Here is a 19,126-nt window from a genome sequence, read left to right as displayed (position 1 = left end):
TGTTTGTTTGTTTTGAGACAGGCCTGAAATTCACTGTGCAGGCTGGCCTCAAACCCATGATCCTCCTGCCTTGGATTCCCAATTTCTAGTATTACAACCATGTACTGGCTATATCTGGCTTAAGTAATTTCTTTTATATATTTATTTTCATGATCATATGCATATCCATTGCCGGGGGAAGCCAGAAGAGGGTTTCAGATCCCTGAAACTGTTTGTAACCCACTTTGAGGGTGATTGGAACTGAGCTCCAGTCCTCTGCAAGAGTAGCAAGTGCCCTTAACTTCTGAGCCACATCTCCAACCCACAGTAATTGTTTTTTAAGATTTTTTTTCATTCTTCTTTTCCATTCCTTGGTCTTTCCACACCTTTTTCAAAGCTGAAGCTACAAAACGGAAATCAGAGGAGAGCAGTGATCAAGAAGCCAGAGGAGTGTCAATACTTGGAACCTAGGGATAGAGGTGTAGCTCAGTAGTAGAACATATACTTTGAGTAGGTCCTGGGTTCAAGTCTCATCATGACACAGAATTTTGAAAAAGGATGTGGGAAATGAAGACACTCATGGTGCTCATTTTTGCATCTCAGAGACTATGGTCTGGTGAAAATAGTTGGGGAAAGTCCATATGGTACAGCAGTAACTGCAGTGAAAGTTTTGGGGATTGAAGTTTGCTTCAGGGCCTTCTGAACTTTGACTTCATGTAGTGTCAGCCACTGAGTCCCTTCATGGGGGCTGAAAAGCATCTTCCTTGAAAACTAACCCAGAGAAGCACCACTGCCTGCTCAGTGAGAATCAACTTACTCTTGCTGATGTTGGAGTGTTGGACTCTACGTGAATGAATGGTACTCTCTAGGGAAGTCATCAATAGTTTGATAGAGGCCCTCTTGCACTATCCTTTATAAATTAAAACTTGTGTTGTAGATGTTGTCAAAGGTGAAAAGGCCAAACCAGTATTTGAGGAACCACCAAACCCCACAAATGTAGAAGCAAGTCTGCAGCAGATGAAGGCCAACGACCCGAGCCTGCAAGAGGTCAACCTCAACAACATTAAGGTACATCTGCCTTTACCTCTTGGCTTATCCTAGCATCACAGAGCTGCCTGGGGATTGTCAACTGCCTGCTTTTTTTTTTTTTTTTTTTTGGTTTTTCGAGACAGGGTTTCTCTGTGGCTTTGGAGGCTGTCCTGGTACTAGCTCTTGTAGACCAGGCTGATCTCGAACTCACAGAGATCCATCTGCCTCTGCCTCCCAAATTCTGGGATTAAAGGCATGCACCACCACCGCCAGGATTAACTGCCTGCTTTTATTTACACTGGCTTGCAGTCTTTTCAAGTCACTGACTTCAGACAGAGTAACTTAGTCAAAAGACATGGGTCTATAAGAAAAATAATATCTAGAACTTACTGAAAAGAATCATAGCACCTGGGCCAAAAGAAGCACATTGTATCTACTGCTGCATAGCAACTTCAACTTTTTTTTTTTTTTTGTCTAGTGCTAGGAATCAAATCCAAGGCCTCCTGTGTGTGCCACAGCACTCTGCAACTTAGCTGCATCCCCAGCCCCTTCACACAGTTTCAAATGTCAGGAATGCCAGAGTAATTTAAAAGGGTCGTTGGCACAGGCGCTCAAATGAGACTACAGTGAAGCTTCCAGTCCAGGCTAAGGTAGTCAAAGGATTAATTTCTAAGACGGCAACGCTCATGTGGCTGTGGGCAAGAGACCTCACTTTCCCACCACATGGGCCCTCTTTTTAGGGCTACTTGAGTGTCTTCATAAAAATCTCATCTGGTTTCCCCCAAAGAAAGTGACCCCAGAATAAAAGAGCAAGAAGTTGGACTGGGGTGAAGGCTCAGTGGTTAGAATCAATTGCTTCTCTTGCAAAGTACTCAAGTTCAGTTCCCTGCACACACATCAACTACCTCACAACCACCTGTAACTCCAGATCCAGGGGATCCAACACTGCTGACCTCTGTGGGTACCTATACTTACGTGTACAACATAGCTACACACACACACACACACACACACACACACTTAAAGACTAAAATAAACACTTTTTAAAAATAACAAGAAGCTGGGCACTGGTGGTGCACATCTTTAATCCCCGCACTCTAGGAAGGCAGAGGCAGACGGATCTCTGTGAGTTTGAGGCCTGCCTGGTCCATAAAGCTACACAGAGAAACCCTGTCTCAAAACAACAACAACAACAACAACAAAAACCTGTAAAAAGCAAGAAAAGCATAAGAGTATTTTCCATGACCTGGTGTCTGAAGTCATGGACTGTCATTGTCATTTCTACTTTTTTCTGTCATGTTCTTGCCACTCTACATGCCAATATGAACATAGGGAAGTAGTGCCTAAAAATGAGCCTTACTAAAGTCGCATGCAATAGCCAACTTTATTCAGAGCATCAGACAGTTTGTACTCTGAATGTTAAGAAGAGTCACCTGAGTAAAGTGTACAATCACAAGGACAAGCCACAGGTCGCAAACACAGGCTTTTTTTTTTTTTTCTTTAGAGGCATATAAGCACATAGCCAGTTGTAATGAATAATCTGAAGTAAACTCACTTCTGTGCCCTCTACCTGGGAGGGTTCGAAAGCACATTCCAAGAAGAACCACGTTATGGAGGAGTAGAGATTACAAGACTCTTGTCTTGTTTATTTGGAGTTTTCTCACAAAGTCCCAGAAGTCTACTCCCACAGTTTAGTTCATGGACCATGTTTGATGTCATGTTGCTATTGAAGGCAGGAAGAGAAGGGAAGAGAGGAGGAACATGAACAAATATGAATTGACTAAGGCTTGTTTTATTCATTCTCTTCAGGTAGTTGGTTGGCTGGTTGATTAGTTGGGTGGCTAGTTTGAGGCAAGGTTTCACTGTGTTTCCAAGACAGGCTTTAACCTCTTTAAACTTGCTGTGTAAACCAGGCTGATCTCAAATTCTCCATCTTCCTACCATTACCTCCCTAAAGGTGGTATTCCAGACCCATGCCATTATCCTGGCTTGTTTTGTTCGTTCTTGTTGGGTGGTTCCCAACATTTAATGTCACTTCTAAAGATATATTTTTAACTATGTTTAGAGGTGTCTGTGTGTGGTTATGAGCACGAGTGAAGTTGCCTCTGGAGGTCAGAAGGGAGCATTGGATCACCTGGAATGACAGTCAGGTAGTTGTAAGCCACCCAACATGGACGCTGAGAATTGAACCCAGGTCCTCTGCAATAACAGCAAGTGCCCTTCACCACTGAACCATCTCTCCAGCCCCAGTAATATTGCTTTTGTTGAGTGCACACTGTGTTATGTCCTTGGCTGCTTAAAATTCATTATCTTGTTTAATTTTCAGTGAGACTTGAAGAGGTTAAGTTGCCAGAGTCACTCAGCTTGTCCACAATGCAGCCTGGTGCGTGTCCATTGCTGCCCCTTGCTGCCTGTTGCTTCCTTCCATGGCAATCAGCTCTGTGCTGTGTGACCTGTGAGAAAGAGTGCAAGCACACATCTCTACACGCATGCAAAACACTCATAAAATACAATTCATAAATCTAAAAAAGAAAAGAAAGAATGGTAAACAAATGTGGTTGCTCACACATTGTATCCAAAGATTCTATTTCCATCATGGTATGCCCATGTGGCTGTGGGCAGAGACTCCACCTGGTAGAGGTAGAAGCAGGGGAATCACCCTGAGTTCAAGGGACCTTTGGCCACATAGTGAAATTGAGGCCAGATTGAAGTCAGCCTGGGTTCCCAGAGACCCAGTTAACATCCATCCAGTCTTTACTTACAATAGGTATAATAATATAATAATTAGAGGAAAAGGCAGCAGGAATTTTCAGGCCAAGGAGAAAAGCACATCTAAGGATATGTCTATGAGAGACATGTTCTAGAACATAGTTGCTACCATGAGAAGAAAAAAGAAAAACCTTTTGTGTCACATTCCTTTACTGGGCACTAAGAGGCGCTATTCACTCAGACTTAATTAGTTACCTCACACCTGGGCAATAAAACTAAAAAGGATATGTAATCAGCCATCTAAAAAATAGGTGATAGTTAAAAGTTAGGGGTGGGGAGGGCTTGCTGACAGTGAGGTCAGAACTCATGCTTAGCACATGTGAGACTCTGGGTCCAATCCAAAATGAAAAATATTTTCAAGTTGAGGGTGAGTGTGTTGTGAGTGGTTTATAACTGGCCCTGTCTTCTCTGCTTTAGAACATTCCAATTCCAACCCTGAAGGAATTTGCAAAGGCTCTGGAGACCAACACCCATGTGAAGAAGTTCAGCCTAGCTGCAACCCGCAGCAATGACCCTGTGGCCCTTGTAAGTAAGACTTGAAATACAGTATGAAGTCATTTAATTCACTGGAGACTCTATTTTTAGTTTTGTTCTTATTCTTTAAAATTATCTAACTTTGCTTTTAGTAGTCTTGAGATAGGCTCTTGCTATGTGGCCTGGGTTTGAACTCACTATGTTTCTTGGACTGGCCTTGAATTCCCAGAAATCCTCCTGCCTCAGCTTGCCTAGTGCTGATTTTAGGCATAAAATCCTCACTCCTTGCTGTTAGAGATTCGTTTTAATTTATTTTATCAATCAAAAGTCTTAGATCTGGTCAACTTAATCTGATGAATTTACAGTTCTGAGGCACAAGCTCAGAGCCGGTATATACTGCAAGCATAATGAATTAACTGGATTCTCTCAGTGCTGCACATTCCAAAAAAGAAACAAGACAAGCATCTTGGCATTTAGCTAAATAAATATTTAGAGTTTGTTCTGTGTTGAAAAAAGCCATTCTGAAACATTTGTTTCTACGGTAACTTTCTGTAGCAGTCATTGGATGTTATAGTCCCAAAAGCCTACTTGAGCTTGGCACATATAAAAAGAAAAAGTCAGAGTAGATTTTATCTTAATCTTTATGTGGGTTAATTTTCCAAGCATACTTTAAACAACCAAAATACTGAACCATTTTGTTTGACATTCAGTTAATTAGAATATGGGAAGGAAAGCAACCAGACTCCTAGTCCTTTTATGCATTTTAGGTAATTCAGCTCAACAGGAAAGCTTTAGCCCAAGTAAATGCTGTTACTGCCATAGCATCACTGTTCTTCCTCTTGTCTGCTTTCCTAATTCCAAGCCAGTTTCCTGAGGAATTAGTGACTGCAGTACCAATAGCTCAGATTTTCATGCATTGCCTCACCCATTCATCACTGGAGAGCTCTGAGTGTGCAAGCGCCGTTGTTAGTTCCCACTGTAACAAAAAAGAGATTAGATTATCCCATGTGTAGCAAGGAATGATAGAACCAAGAGTCACCAACAGGTCTTTCTGGTTACATTCTGCTACATTTATACACAGAGCCCTGCTGAGGTTCATCGGCTACAATTTGTTGTTGATAGGGATTCTGGGAATCGGCCTGAGAGTCTACAGCATCAGTCACTCAGCTCTCAAGTCATACTAGAAAAACAAAGTTGTCCAGGCATGATGATGGCTCAGCAGTTCTGAGTGCTTGTGACTTTTCCAGAGGACCTGTGTTAATTAAAGCACCTACTTCAGACAACTCACACGCACTTGTAACTCCAGGGGATCTGATGTCCTCCTCTTCTGTCATCCTTGGGTACCACATGCCTATGGTGCATAGACATCCTTCCCAGCAAAACACCCATATACATAAAATAAATGTTAAAAATATAAGTATATATAGATACATGTAGGTGTATCTAATTTGGAACTATAATGAGGTATTCCATATTCTTTAATTCATATTTCATCTTTGAAGTCCATGGCATAAAATATTTATAGCACATCAGTTCAAACTAGCTATCTTTCAAAGGCTTAGCAGCTATATTTCTTGTGGCTTCCATTTGGTCAGCAGGGAAGCTATGTATTCTGGTTTCTGTTATATTTAAAAGATTTATTTTAATTTTTAATTAAATTGCACATTTGTGTGTGTGTGTGCGCGCGCGTGCTCGTGCATGCTTGTGTGAGATCAGGTGTTCATGAAGTCCCGCTCTTGGAGCTGGAGTTACAGGTGGTTTTGAACAGCCTGATGTGGGTGCCGGGAACTGAACCTGGGTCCTCACCAAGAGCGGCATGTGTGCTGAACTGCTGAGACATCTTTCTAGCCCCAGGAAATTATGCTTTTGTATAATCCCATAGAGTACAGAAAGCAAATCTTTTTTTTTTGAGACATGTATTTCTACTCTAATTATTTATATAACATTTAAGAAATCATATCTATGCTTTCCTGACATTATTACCCCAGCACATGGAATAGATGCTCAGATATTTGCTGAACTGAAGTGAATTTGTGTGTAATAACTCCAAGTTATGTTTGGCTGTGTGTGCTCCATTTTATTCAGTTTGAGGGGGAAAAAAAGTGTTTTCTCAAGTTTAAGATAAAGCAGCATGATCTTGGCTGCCTGCCAGGAGGCCCTGCAAGTTTTTGTAAAGAACTAATTGCTCTGACATTTCACTATTCTGGAACTGCAAGTTTTATGCCAAAGCTGGTGTGTCCCATAAGGAAAGGCTTGCCAAACTCCTTTCTCTTGCTCTGATTAAAATGTGTACATTTAACTTTAAGATCAAGTATTAAGCTGGGTGTGGTAGTGCACGCCTCTAATCCCATCGTTTGGGAGGGAGAGGCAAACAGATCTCTGAGTTCAAGGCCAGTCAGGCCTACAGAGCAAGTTCCTGGACAGCCAGGTCTATGCAGGGAAACCCTGTCTCCATAAATCAGAATCAAAACAGAGACAGGGAGAGCTCCCCGATATTGACTAAATATACCTTGAATTGCATAGTATGCCATGCCATCAGCTCATATCCCTGGGTTTTCAGTTCAAACAACTGTCAATGCACAGGATTTTTATTCTGCCCTAGTGATTCTCAGCTCACTAAGGCAGCAGTGGCAGGAGACGGTTGGGGTTGTTGTGATGAGGACAGTACTACTGGCATGTGTTAGGTCTCAGAAACTGGAGAGGCTGGGAACAGACCTACAGTACACAGGACACCCATAGCATAGAACTCTGCAGACCCAGGTCTTAGCCATGCCAAGGCTGAGAAATTCCAAGTCATATGGAATTCCTTCTCTTCCTTCTTCTGTCCTAACTGCCATTAAGATAATTAAAATAGTTTAGAACTTCCTTGGTCTACTCCCTAGAAGCAATCACTATTAGCAATTTGTTTTTCATTCTTCTACTTATTGCCTTTAAGACTTTAATTAAAGTGGCTGCCAATCAACTGTTTATTCACTCGAGGAGCAGAAGGTCAAGCCACAGCCTTCGAGATCGTGACTCAGTTCATATTCATCTAGGTGGGATCAAAATATACTTGAAATTTTATATGTATATTGATATTTAAATTTATTTAGATGTTATCATTGTATGTGTGTCTATGTATGTGTCTAAGTAAAGGTATGGACACATGAGAGTGGGGGCACTCATGGAAGCTAGAAGAGGGCATTGGATCCCTTGGAGCTGGACTTCCAGGTGTTTGTGAACCTCTTGATGCTAGGATCTGGACACCTGTTTTCATGACTGAGCAGCAAGTGCTGTGAACCATCTCCGCAGCACCAATTATATGTATGTTTTTGGAATTTCTTGGTACTGAAACACTTTAAACTAGTATTAAAATGTGTTCATTTGGGAGCTGGAGAGATGGCTCAGGCTGCTCTTCCAGAGGTCCTGAGTTCAATTCCCAGCAACCACATGGTGGCTCACAACCATCCATAATGAAATCTGGTGCCCTCTTCTGGCATTCAGGTATACATGCAGGCAGAACACTGTATACATAATAGATAAATAAATAAGCAAACAAACAAATAAATAAATGTGTTCATTTAGTGAGTATGTAGTCTCAGCTCTTGAGAGGTAGACACAGGAAGATCAGCACTTTGTGTTCAACCTCAGTTACACGGCAAGTTCAAGACCAGCCTGGACTACCTGAGAGTCTGTCTACACAGAGAGAGAGAGAGAGAGAGAGGGAGAGGGAGAGGGAGAGGGAGAGGGAGGGAGGGAGGAGGGGAGGGAGGGAGGGAGGGAGGGAGGGAGGGAGGGACAGGAAAGGCAGGCAGACTGACAGACAGAGGCTGGAGAGAGCTCAGTGGTTAAGAGAACTGGCTGATCTTTCAGAGGTTTTGTTCCCCAGCACCCACATGGTGCTCACAACTGTCTGTAACTCCAGTTCCAGGTGATCCTACACCCTTTTCTGGTCTCTACTGGCTCAGGCATACACATGGTACACAGACTTACATGCAAGAAGAGCACCCATACATAAAACAAATAATTTAAAATAAGAGAAAACGTGCACTCACACACACACCATGTAGATGCTGGGAATCAAACCCAGGTCTTCCAGAAAAGCAGCCAGTGCTCAGAACCACTGAGTCATCTCTCCAGCCTCTACTAAGCTATTGTAATTTTTTTTCTTTTCTTTTTATTTGTGTAGCCATGGCTGTCTTGGAACTGTCTCTGTAGATCAGGCTGGCCTCAAACTCATAGAGATCTGCCTCTAGAGTGCTGGGATTAAAGTTGTCACCACTACCACTCAACCCTATTTTAATTTTTAACTACATCTCTAACTTTTAATTTTAATTGGAGATGAAAGTGTTTTTCTTTAAGTGCTATAAAACTATTTTTTTATTCGGGAGAGATGTTCATAAAACCAATCATTAGAAACCCTAATAACTGTTTCTGACCACTTAGGCTTTTGCAGATATGCTAAAAGTCAACAAGACCTTGAAAAGTCTAAACATAGAATCCAATTTCATCACTGGCGCTGGAATCCTGGCCCTGGTGGAAGCCCTGAAGGAGAATGACACCTTGACCGAGATCAAGATTGACAACCAGGTACAGAAGGGGAGCAAAGGCAAGCTAGCTTACATCTTAGACAGTCCATTTGGAGCGGGGAGACCCCTGGGGAGTGGGCTAAAGCTCAAAGCTCTGTGTGGACTTGGTGGTTCTTCTGGCTGTCCTACAAACCTTAACAGCTTCTGGCCCATGGAGGAAGCGTATATTCTCTCTCCATCTCTGTCTCTGTCTCCCTTTCCTTCTCCCTCTCCCTCTCCCTCTCCCTCTCCCTCTCCCTCTCCCTCTTCCTCTCCCTCTCCTCCCCCACCCGTGCGTGCGTGCGTGCGTGTGTGTGTGTGTGTGTGTGTGTGTGTGTGTGTGTGTGTGTGTGTGTGTGTGTGTGCACACATGCATGTGTACATGTAAAGTCAGCTACCTTTTTACTTGTCTCTGCCTCCCAGCGCTGGTATTACAAATGCAGGGATTGAACTCAGGTCCTCATGATGTGTCACAAGCACTTTACTGACTAAGCATTCTCCCCAGCCTCAGAGCATGTTCTTAAATAAACTTCATGGCAGGCCAGTGCACCCACAAAGAGCCAGCTACCCATGCCCTAAGCTTGCCAGGCATCAGGGTATTGCCAGCTGCTTTTCATTCTTTTACCCTGTAGCCTGACTACCCAGCACTACCCCAGCCTTGACTTTGCCTCTTATGGAGACTGTGAATGGAAAGAAAGTGGAGGTGGCCCTGACCAGACACTGAGGCTTGCTCTTACTTAGAGGCCATTGATGAGTATCTTTAACTTATTTATTATTTTTAATGGTGTGTGTGCCAGAGGTCAGAGGTCAGAGACATCTGATTCTAGGGTTACAGGAGGTTGAGAGCTGCCCAATATAAGTGCTTGGAATCAAATAAAGCACTTCTGGAAGAATAGCAGGTGCTCGTAGCTGCTGAACCATCTCTCCAGCCTAGATCTTAATTATTACAGATTCAGTATTTGAATGATGGCTACCAGACTTTCCCACTACTTTAATCCCATTAGCACCGAGTGACTTGGAAGAACAACTATCAGTTTTGCTTAAACTCACTCAGGAATTTGTTTTGTGTCACATATTTGTTTTTGAGACAATCCCATTGGTTAGCACAGGCTAGCCTTGAAGATCTTCATGGCTTAGTCTCCAAGTCCTGCAGTTATAGTCATGCATCCAGTTCATCTTTTCTTCACAAAGGATTTCTTGTTTGCTGTTGGGTTTTTGCTGTTGTTGATTATGTGTGTGTTCATATGCATGTGAGTGTGTGAATACATGGGTGTGCATGTGGAGGTCAAAGGTTGATGTCAGGTGTCTTCTTGTTGTAACATCCCACCATACATTTAGTTTTTGTAACAGGGTCTGCCTCTGGACCTGGAGCTCGCTGATTGACTAGACTGGTTGACCAGTGACCTCTGGGATTTACCTATCTCTGCATGCACTTGTGCATGCACACGTGCACACAAACACACACACACACACACACACACACCACTATGGAGTTATAGGTTCATGTCATCATGCCTGACTTTATAACATGGGTCTGGGCATCCAAATTCAGAGCCTCATGTGTGCATGGAAGCACTTTTCCCACTGAGCCATCTCCCCAGCCTGACTTCTTGTTTTTGATGCTTTTGTTTGTTTGTTTGCTTGGTTGGTTTTGCTTTTTATTTTTGAATACCAGCAGTTTGGGCTGTCTGCATTCTGTTTCTAGATTAAGAGCCAGACCTAATGACTAAATCGGAGAGAACATCTCAGGTGGCTTTCTCCCTTTGTGTTTGAACATTTTTGTGGAGGTAGCCATGAGGTTTTCCCCTGTAAGTAACTGTTTCCTTTCCCTTCCTGTTTATCCTGTGTGTATCTGTGTGCACTCACAACCAGAGGCAGCAGTTGGGAACAGCTGTGGAGATGGAGATAGCACAGATGCTGGAGGAGAACTCAAGGATCCTCAAGTTTGGGTACCAGTTTACCAAGCAAGGGCCACGGACAAGAGTGGCAGCTGCCATCACAAAGAATAATGACCTGGGTAAGACAGATGTGATCTGTGCTAGTGACAGTAGGAAGAGCACTGGGAAGATTTATCTTCCCACTTTGGAGGCAGCATCTCAGATGCTTTACCGATGGGCTGGTCATCATGGCAATCCTCTGGTCTTCGAGGTGTTAAAGCTTCAACTCAGCATTCTTGTAGAAGAGCGATTTACTCTAGCTTAGCTGTTGCTTGATTTCTTTGTCTTTGCCTCTCCTCCCCTCCCCTCTCCTTCCCTCTCTTCTCCTTCCCTCCTTCTCCTCTCTTCTCCTCCCCTTCCCCTTCCTCTCCTCCCCTCCCCCTCTCCTCCTCACCCCCTTCCATGCTGATGGTACTCTCTCTGTTTGGACACAGGGCATGGCAATCCCGTGTTCCTTATGTTTGACTTCTGATGGCACTTCTTTTCAATACTCAGGCTTAAATGTGGAGACATGAACACTTCTGTGTTTTACATGTGAAATACTCTAAAAGAGCTACATTTCAGAGGTTAAACTCTCACGGAGCTTTTCAGAGAGGCCTTTGCCTCTTTGCCTTCTCATGCTGTTACACTTTGCTTGGGATCCACACTGTTCCTTCTGTTAGAAGGAGATAGGGCATTTCCTGGCCACTCATAGTGTATGTAGAAGGATGGGTCAGATTGGGAAGGCTTTGTCTGGGGACACCTTAACTACCTAGAGCAGCATAGCAGAGGGATATCTAAGACTGGACAAGTCTCCTTGGCAGTCAGCCAGCAACAGGTTTGAGTCCCTTGTTTGAGGTTTGGGAACAGTGTACCAGACCTTGGACAAGGGAGCGAGACAGACACTGGTAGGACATAGGGCCATACTTAACCATTGAGTACAGAGAGTGAGACCCATGATCCAGCAGGAGACTTTGGGAAAGAATGGAGACAACAAGAAAGAAAGAAAGAAAGAAAGAAAGAAAGAAAGAAAGAAAGAAAGAAAGAAAGAAAGAAAGAAAGAAAGAAAGGGGAGGAGGAGGAGGGAGGGAAGAAAGGAAGGAAGGAAGGAAGGAAGGAAGGAAGGAAGGAAGGAAGGAAGGAGCGAGCATGTTAGGTCTATATCTGAGCAGCCCAGAAAACAAAAGAAAAATAGGCAAAGCAAGGCTCTGGAAGTATTGACAATAGAACCCATGTCCAGAAACAGCCATTCTCCAAAGGCAGCAGCTTTCCTACAGCTTGGGCTCCTGAAAGTAGTGAGTTAGAGGGGACCTCAGACAGCGTACCAGTTGGCCAAATCCAGGAAGCTTCCAGAAGCCCTTTGTTATCAACCAAGAGAGTCTGCAGCCTAGGAAGTGAAAAGAGAAGAAAAGTGTTGTGGAAGCCAGGAATGCTGTCAGTTTTGGTGGTGTGTGCCTGTAATGCCAGCATTCAGTAGGCTAATACAGGGAAACCCTGGTTGAAGTCCAACCTGGGCTATGTCAGAAGAGGGGAAGAGAAGGATAGAATCAGTCAATTTTTTTTGTTTTATTTTGTATTTTGTTTTTTGAGACAGGGTTACTCTGTATAACAGCCCTGGCTGTCCCGGAACTCACTTTGTAGACTAGCCTGGCCTCGAACTCAGAGGTCCATCCATCTGCCTCTGCCTCCCGAGTGCTGGGATTAAGGAGTATGCCACCACCACCTGACTGAATCAGCCAAGTTTTAAAGGTTTATTTGACTTATGTGTATGCATGTTTAGTTTGCATGTATATCTGTGTACCACAAATGTGTCTGGTATCCTCAAGGATACCAGGATACAAGGAGCTCCATTCTCCTGGAGCTGGGGTTATGGCCAGTTGTGAGCAGGCATGTGAGTGCTAGGATATTGAACCCAGGTCATCTGAAAGAACACATGCCCTTAACCACTTAGCCCCCAAATCAGGCCGTCTTGACAGTATCTTTGATTCCCAAGCACTGGTTTAAGGGAGCCTCAATCTCTGAATTTGCCTGTTGTCTAAACAACTCATTTTTTTTTGAAGACCAATATTTAGGAATTGTTTGGGGTTTTTCCCTCCTTTTTAAAGATTTGTTTATTATGTGTATAATGTTATGCCTACATGTCTGCCAAAAGACCAGAAGGGGACACCAGATCTCATTATAGAAGGTTGTGAGCCACCATATGGCTGCTAGGAATCGAACTCAGGACCTCTGGAAGAGTAGCCAGTGCTCTTAATAACTGAGCCATCTCTCCAGTCTGGAATTGTTTGTTTGTTTGTTTGTTTTGAGACAGAATCATGCTATATATCCCAAGCTGTCCTGGAACTTACTATGTAGCCCAGGCTGGCCTCCAAATCCTGATTCTCCTGCCTTGGCCTCCAAAATACTATGACTACACCACATCTGGGACTTAGGAGTTGTTAATCAAGATGAGACTTAGAGAATCTGAGCTTCTTCTCTTTACAGAAGCCTAGTCTCCCAGCCATAGTCAGAGGTAATGGGGGTGAGACTGTGTTCACCTGGGAACTTTGCAAAGGCTGGTTGGTGACAGAACTACACAGAAGCCAAGGAGATGCCTGTGTGGAAATCCCCATGAAAATACGTAGCAGTTCACTGCTTTGTGACCTCTCCTGAACTGACTCCTCCACAGACACACAGAGAAGTTCCCAGACATATCTTCATTTAAATTTGAATTCCTCTTCATTCCAGATTATTTTGCCATTTCCACTTACTGTCATAATTCATTGAACGTTGAAGTTGAAGATGATTCATACCCTCTGATATGTGGCATAGATTTTGTTTGTTGAATACTACCTTCTAGATCAGTGTCCCAACCCACATGTGGGTCTAAGATCCTTCATATTAGATATTTACCTATTCATAAGTGAAGAGTAGCAAAATTACAGTTACGAAGTAACAGTGGAGATATTTTTATGGCCGGGGTTACCACAACACAGAGAAGGGTTGAAGCATTAGGGAGGTTGAAAACCACTGCTCTACAATGACCTTAAAGATTATCCTTTTCTTCTATTTGCCTTTTTAAACTTTTCTTTCTCTCTTACCTAGTTCGCAAGAAGAGACTTGAAGGAGACCGGAGGTAAATCTCCCTAAAAGAGGTGAAGTCACACTACACAGCCATCTGAAAAACAACACAAACTCATCCTCTTCTCCATGGGACCATTTTATCTAAGACTGTTCGTTTCCGTTAACCATAATTCTGTTACTCTTTTTTTTTTTTTTTAGCACTACTTATTTATGTGAGATTCGGAAATGTGTGTAGCGGTTTGACTTGCTCCTGGACACACCTGGCAGCTCCCACAAATAGGATTATACAGATCTTAGACAGTGACAATGCTGGAGATGATTTTAACCACTTTCATATTGGGTTGTCTTGCTTTCTTCCATGAACATTTTTTAGTCATGGAATGGGACCTGCCATGTGTTTGTAGCTGATTGCAGTAGAGGCCTATCTCTGTTTACATGCATCACTTTGAGTTAGGCTAAGTACATGAGAAGTGAGTATTGCCAATCTTTCACAAACTCTCCGTTAATTCTAGTAAAATGTCTCTCGTGCACATGCCCAACTGACTGATAGTCAGTGGGATCCCTCTTAGGAAGCACTTTAACATAGCATTAGCAAATCAACTGTTTATTACCCAGTGAGTATATTGATAATTCACGCACTTATCTTTATTGATGATTAAACATGAATTAAACGTATTTGTGTAGGTGTGTAGTACTGGGGATTGTACCCAGGGCCTTGTGCATGCTAGGCAAGCACTCTACCTCTGAGCTACATCTCCAACCAAAATTATATTTAATAGACAATTATTTATAAAGCCATTGAAAGGCTTTCCAGGTATAATAGAAAATTTTTAAGTCTTACTGAAAGAAAATTTCAAAGTAGCACATTCCCAAATAAAACAATAATAAAGGCATCTTATGGGCTAGAGAGACGGCTCAGCAGTTAAGAGTGCTTGCTACTTTTCCAGAAGACCAGAATTCAGTTCCCAGCACCTATGTCAAGCAGCTAACAATGGCCTATAACTCCATCTTCAGGGGAATCTGATGCCTCCAGCCTTGAGGGCATCCACACTCATGTACATACCCCCCATACACATACACATGATTAAAAATAAGTTTAAAAGATAATGGCACTTTAATCAAAGTTTTAAAAAATGACAAAATTTAAAAGCAATTGATGCTTCATCTTTAGCATGACAAGTTTACAGGATAAATTGTGGGCATTGTGGTTAATTACATAGATTTTTGTCACATGAAGTTGCTTCACTACGTTTTGGCTAAGATCAGGTGCCACTTTTTATCCCACGACATGGTCGATCCAGACATTTGCAAACGTAAGGTAAAAATGAATTGTCAGTTACTCAGAGGTTTGTCACCTCAAAGACAAAGTCTGTGAAAACACAGCTGAAATGATTGCATTAATTTCTTAGTATAACAGTTGGACAGTGAAGTACAAAATTAAGGTAACAAATAACAGAAGTGTTTGGCTGCAAATAATCTCTTCTCTCTTCTGTCATAGATAACAGCTTGTGGCAGCCTCTGTGTGATAGCTGTGTCTGCCCCTCTGCCCACTGCTGTGACTAAATAGCTGGCAAAAGGAACATTAGGAAGAATGGGTTCCTTTTGGCTCACAGTTTTAGGGTACTGTCCACATGACAGAGAAGAACAGTAGGTAGCAGGAGCGTGAGGTGACTGGTAACATCGCACTCACAGACAGGAAGCAGAGAGAGATGGATGCTGGGACTCAGCCCGATTTCTCCTTTTCCCCAGTCTGAGCCCCAGGCCTATGGGATGTCACTACCCACATTCAGGGTGAGTCCTCCCTCCTCTTAGTATAATAGTTGGACAGTGAAGTGCAAAATTAAGGTAACAAATAACAGAAGTGTTTGGCTGCAAATAATCACGTCTCTCTTCTGTCGTAGATAACAGCTGCCACGAGCTGTTATCTATGTAATAACTTCTCTCTTCTGTGATTCCAAATACCCTATGTGATTCCAAATCCCACCAAGTTGATAATGAAGATAACTGTCATAGCATCTCCCTCTCTTCCTTCCCTCTTGTTTCCCTTCTCTTCATGATTCTGAGTCTTACAAAGGTGACACCTCTTGTGCTGTTGACAGAGCAATAGAAGCTGCTGTCCCTGGCAGATCATGGGACCAGTCCTGTATAGTTTTAGTTACTGGGGGTTCCTAAGTTGCTTGGTGGTTAGTGTGTAAATAATTTAGCTTGAAAAGCACTTGGGATCTGTTTAGAGAAGCCTTTAAAAACTGGACACTTGGAGGGAGAAGCTGGACACTTTCTTGTTCTATAAATACCCCTAGCTGAAAGCAGAAGTCCTTTGAAACGTCTCATTTTCTTGACTCATTTTTATAGTTGTCAGGACATAATAAGGAAGGTGTGCTGACATTTGTTTGTGTCATCCCCAATCCTTTATCTTCCTGTCAATCTGAAAATGTATTAGCACATCCCCTTTGATGGTTTTCAGTCTGATTTTTCTTTCCTTCTCACTCATTTGGATGTGCTATAGCCAGTTTGTACAGGTTTGCTGGTTTGCTGGTTGCTCAGTTTTCAAGAATTCTGTGAATTATTGCTCAACATAGCACTACTGAAAATTAAGGGAAGCCAGGTGTGGTGGCATGTATCAGTGATCCTAACAATGGGAGTGGAGGCAGGATCAGGGTTGGCTACATAGAAATTTGAAGCCAGCCAGCTACATGAAACCCCTAGCCCACCTTCCCCCAACCAAAACATTAAGTGGCATGCACTTACAGTTAAATCAGTTATGGTAAAGTCAAAACCTTGTTCTTGAGATTGTTTATGCATGTTGTCCCTACATGGCATAAATACTACCGATGGTGTGCTATGGCACAGATCTTCCCAGCTCTCAGCATTGACTCCTTAGCCATGATAAGAAGCGTCTTTGGGAATTGGCAATGTGTAAGTAACTGTCTCCTTTCTTCCCTCTAGATTGTTGGCTGATAAGCAGTCATCAGTTCTACCTGGGTGAAATATGTAAGATGTATTTTAATCATAATTTTTGGTTACCATGTTACCAAAGGGAGGATACTGTGTCTTGGTCACAGACTTCTTTAAAAGCAGAGTCCCTAGCAAACTTCTTTAAGTAATCCTTTTCCTTTCCTCATTCACTTCATCTCTTAAGAAACCCTGACCTCCCAGAGTGTTGTCTACAGCCCCCACCCCCACATTTTGCAGAGTGGGTTGCAGTCATTAACACACCCTGGCAAAAAGCAAGAAAAAAAAATCAGATTTGAATCATGACTATTCCTCTCTTTTTTTTTTTTTTTTTTTTTTTTTGGTTTTTTGAGACAGGATTTCTCTGTGTAGCTTCGAAGCCTGTCCTAGAACTTGCTCTGTAGACCAGGCCAGCTTCGAACTCACAGAGATCCACCTGCCTGTGCCTCCCGAGTGCTGGGATTAAAGGCGTGTGCCACCAATGCCTGGCTATGGCTATTCGTTTTTATAAGGAGTTATTAATACTATTAAAGCCTCTGTGAGTTCGAGACCAGCCTCCAACTAGGTCTACAAGAGCTAGTTCCAGGACAGCCTCCAAAGCCACAGAGAAACCCTGTCTCACAAAACAAAACAACAACAACAAACAATACTATTAAAGCAAGATAAAACATTATTTTAAAAATCATATTGTTTTTAGCTTATAAGATTAGTTTATGAGATTATTTATTATGAGCTGTTTTATCATTATGGATTTTCAAATGGCTTATAAAGTGACATTTCCATAAGTATTTACATATTGAAGATAACTACTAGAAGATAAAACATACATTTTTGGAGAATCTATCAAATCATATAATTAGACTAAGACTTCGCCTCCCTTCTGCCCAAAGTGGACAATTAATTTCATCATGATGAGACATAATATGTGTAAATTATTTTTATATGTATATATTTTGCTAGCTAGTATGTTGAGTATTTGCTTATGCCTGAGTAGCTGTTTAGAGGGAGCTTGTGTTTCCCTAACGCTGTTCCCTTCCCCTTTCCAGTTGTACAGGCCTATGATAAATGGAAACTTACTCACCTAGACTTGAAGGTTCCTGTCACTGATGTCTTGTCACGGCATATGTAGATAGATGGCTTTTAGCAGATACATTTCTCAAGTCTAGAAATGGTGTCTAGCTCAGTAATACGTGTGCATCTCTCTGTCTGCCTTATATGCACAGCAGAAGCTCCTTCATCCTTTTCAGCATGATCAAATCCCTTGCTTTCATCTTTGAGTGAAATCAAACCCTGTCCGAGCCCCCCCCCCCCCCGTGTGTGTGTGTGTGTGTGTGTGTGTGTGTGTGTGTGTGTGTGTGTTGTCAAATATCTAACTAGGTATTTGGCTACATCTGGACAACAGATTGAAGGGGAGGCTCTCTCCCCAGCTCCACTTCCCTGCCCCTTTTAGAGCTGCTACAGACCTGGGTTCCATGGGAAATTACCCTGGAGTCACCCACCACCACATTTCACGGCTGTGTAGAGGATTACTCTTAGAAAATTCACTGGATCATTACCCCATGAGATCTTCCTCTATGCCTCAAATGTGTGTCGTTTCATACTCATGAACATCAGTTAGCCCCTCTCCTTTCATCTCTGTAGGACACACTGTCTATAAATATTTTGTACATAAGGATCACCAAATACTGTAGTGATGTATTTGGCTACATGTGGACCATGGATTGACGGGACCATGCTTTCCTTGCCCCTCTCAGGGTTGTGGTGGGCCCAGGTTAGAGAATCACATGCCTGGAGGGGCAAGTGTGGCTTATCCATCTTTCAGCACACAGCTCATCTTCCAGTAGAATCCCATCTCCATGATGCAGCTCAGAAAAAAATCACAGTGCCTGTACCCCTGGAGTCAGTTTTCTTAAAGGAAGACTGGTATACCAGACCATAAACAGCTGCTTCTCTTCCACACACAGATGTGGCCCCTGGTGGGCACCAGCATTATGGAAGCCACTGTCTTCAGAATAACTGCCACATGACATTTCTGAGCACAAAGATTAGATCTGGCATGCTCAGACAGTCCCGTAGAGTTGATAGACGTGTTTGAGTGTTTGAACGTACTTCCTTTCTCATGGCTGAGACTTACTCTGCCCTCTCCTAAATACTGTGCAAGAGACAGGAAGCCTAAGAATTCTGGTCTGAGAGAAGTTTACATGTGTTTCAGGGTTGGGATGATAGACCGAGTGACTTTTCAAAAAGTAGATATCGAGTTTGCTTATTTCCTCAGTTCCCACAACCCTGCTATTCACCCCATTCTCAGTTAAAAGACTCAGTAAGACACACATAAAGGAAAGGTACAAAAACTTGCTAAGTATCAGGCTGATCCCACTGGGTAAGTCACAGAGTAGC

The 19,126-nt window shown here is 42.7% G+C and overlaps 1 protein-coding gene across 1 annotated transcript in view; it reads left to right on the top strand.

Annotated features, from left to right (window-relative positions):
• The window catches only part of Tmod2 (tropomodulin 2), a 40,376-nt gene extending 25,924 nt beyond the window's left edge, over positions 1 to 14,452 (top strand). The window contains exons 6-10 of the mRNA XM_027411140.2: positions 917 to 1,047; positions 4,195 to 4,302; positions 8,677 to 8,820; positions 10,671 to 10,815; positions 13,799 to 14,452. Coding sequence (XP_027266941.1) covers positions 917 to 1,047; positions 4,195 to 4,302; positions 8,677 to 8,820; positions 10,671 to 10,815; positions 13,799 to 13,833 — 563 coding nt within the window. The 3' untranslated portion in view covers positions 13,834 to 14,452. The remainder of the gene's footprint in view (positions 1 to 916; positions 1,048 to 4,194; positions 4,303 to 8,676; positions 8,821 to 10,670; positions 10,816 to 13,798) is intronic.
• Positions 14,453 to 19,126: the final 4,674 nt, after the last annotated feature.

Source organism: Cricetulus griseus, chromosome 4 (assembly GCF_003668045.3).
Source record: "Cricetulus griseus strain 17A/GY chromosome 4, alternate assembly CriGri-PICRH-1.0, whole genome shotgun sequence".
NCBI classification, from domain to species: domain Eukaryota; kingdom Metazoa; phylum Chordata; class Mammalia; order Rodentia; family Cricetidae; genus Cricetulus; species Cricetulus griseus.
Note: the sequence above shows the minus strand (reverse complement) of the source record. Positions and strands in the feature narration are given on the sequence as shown.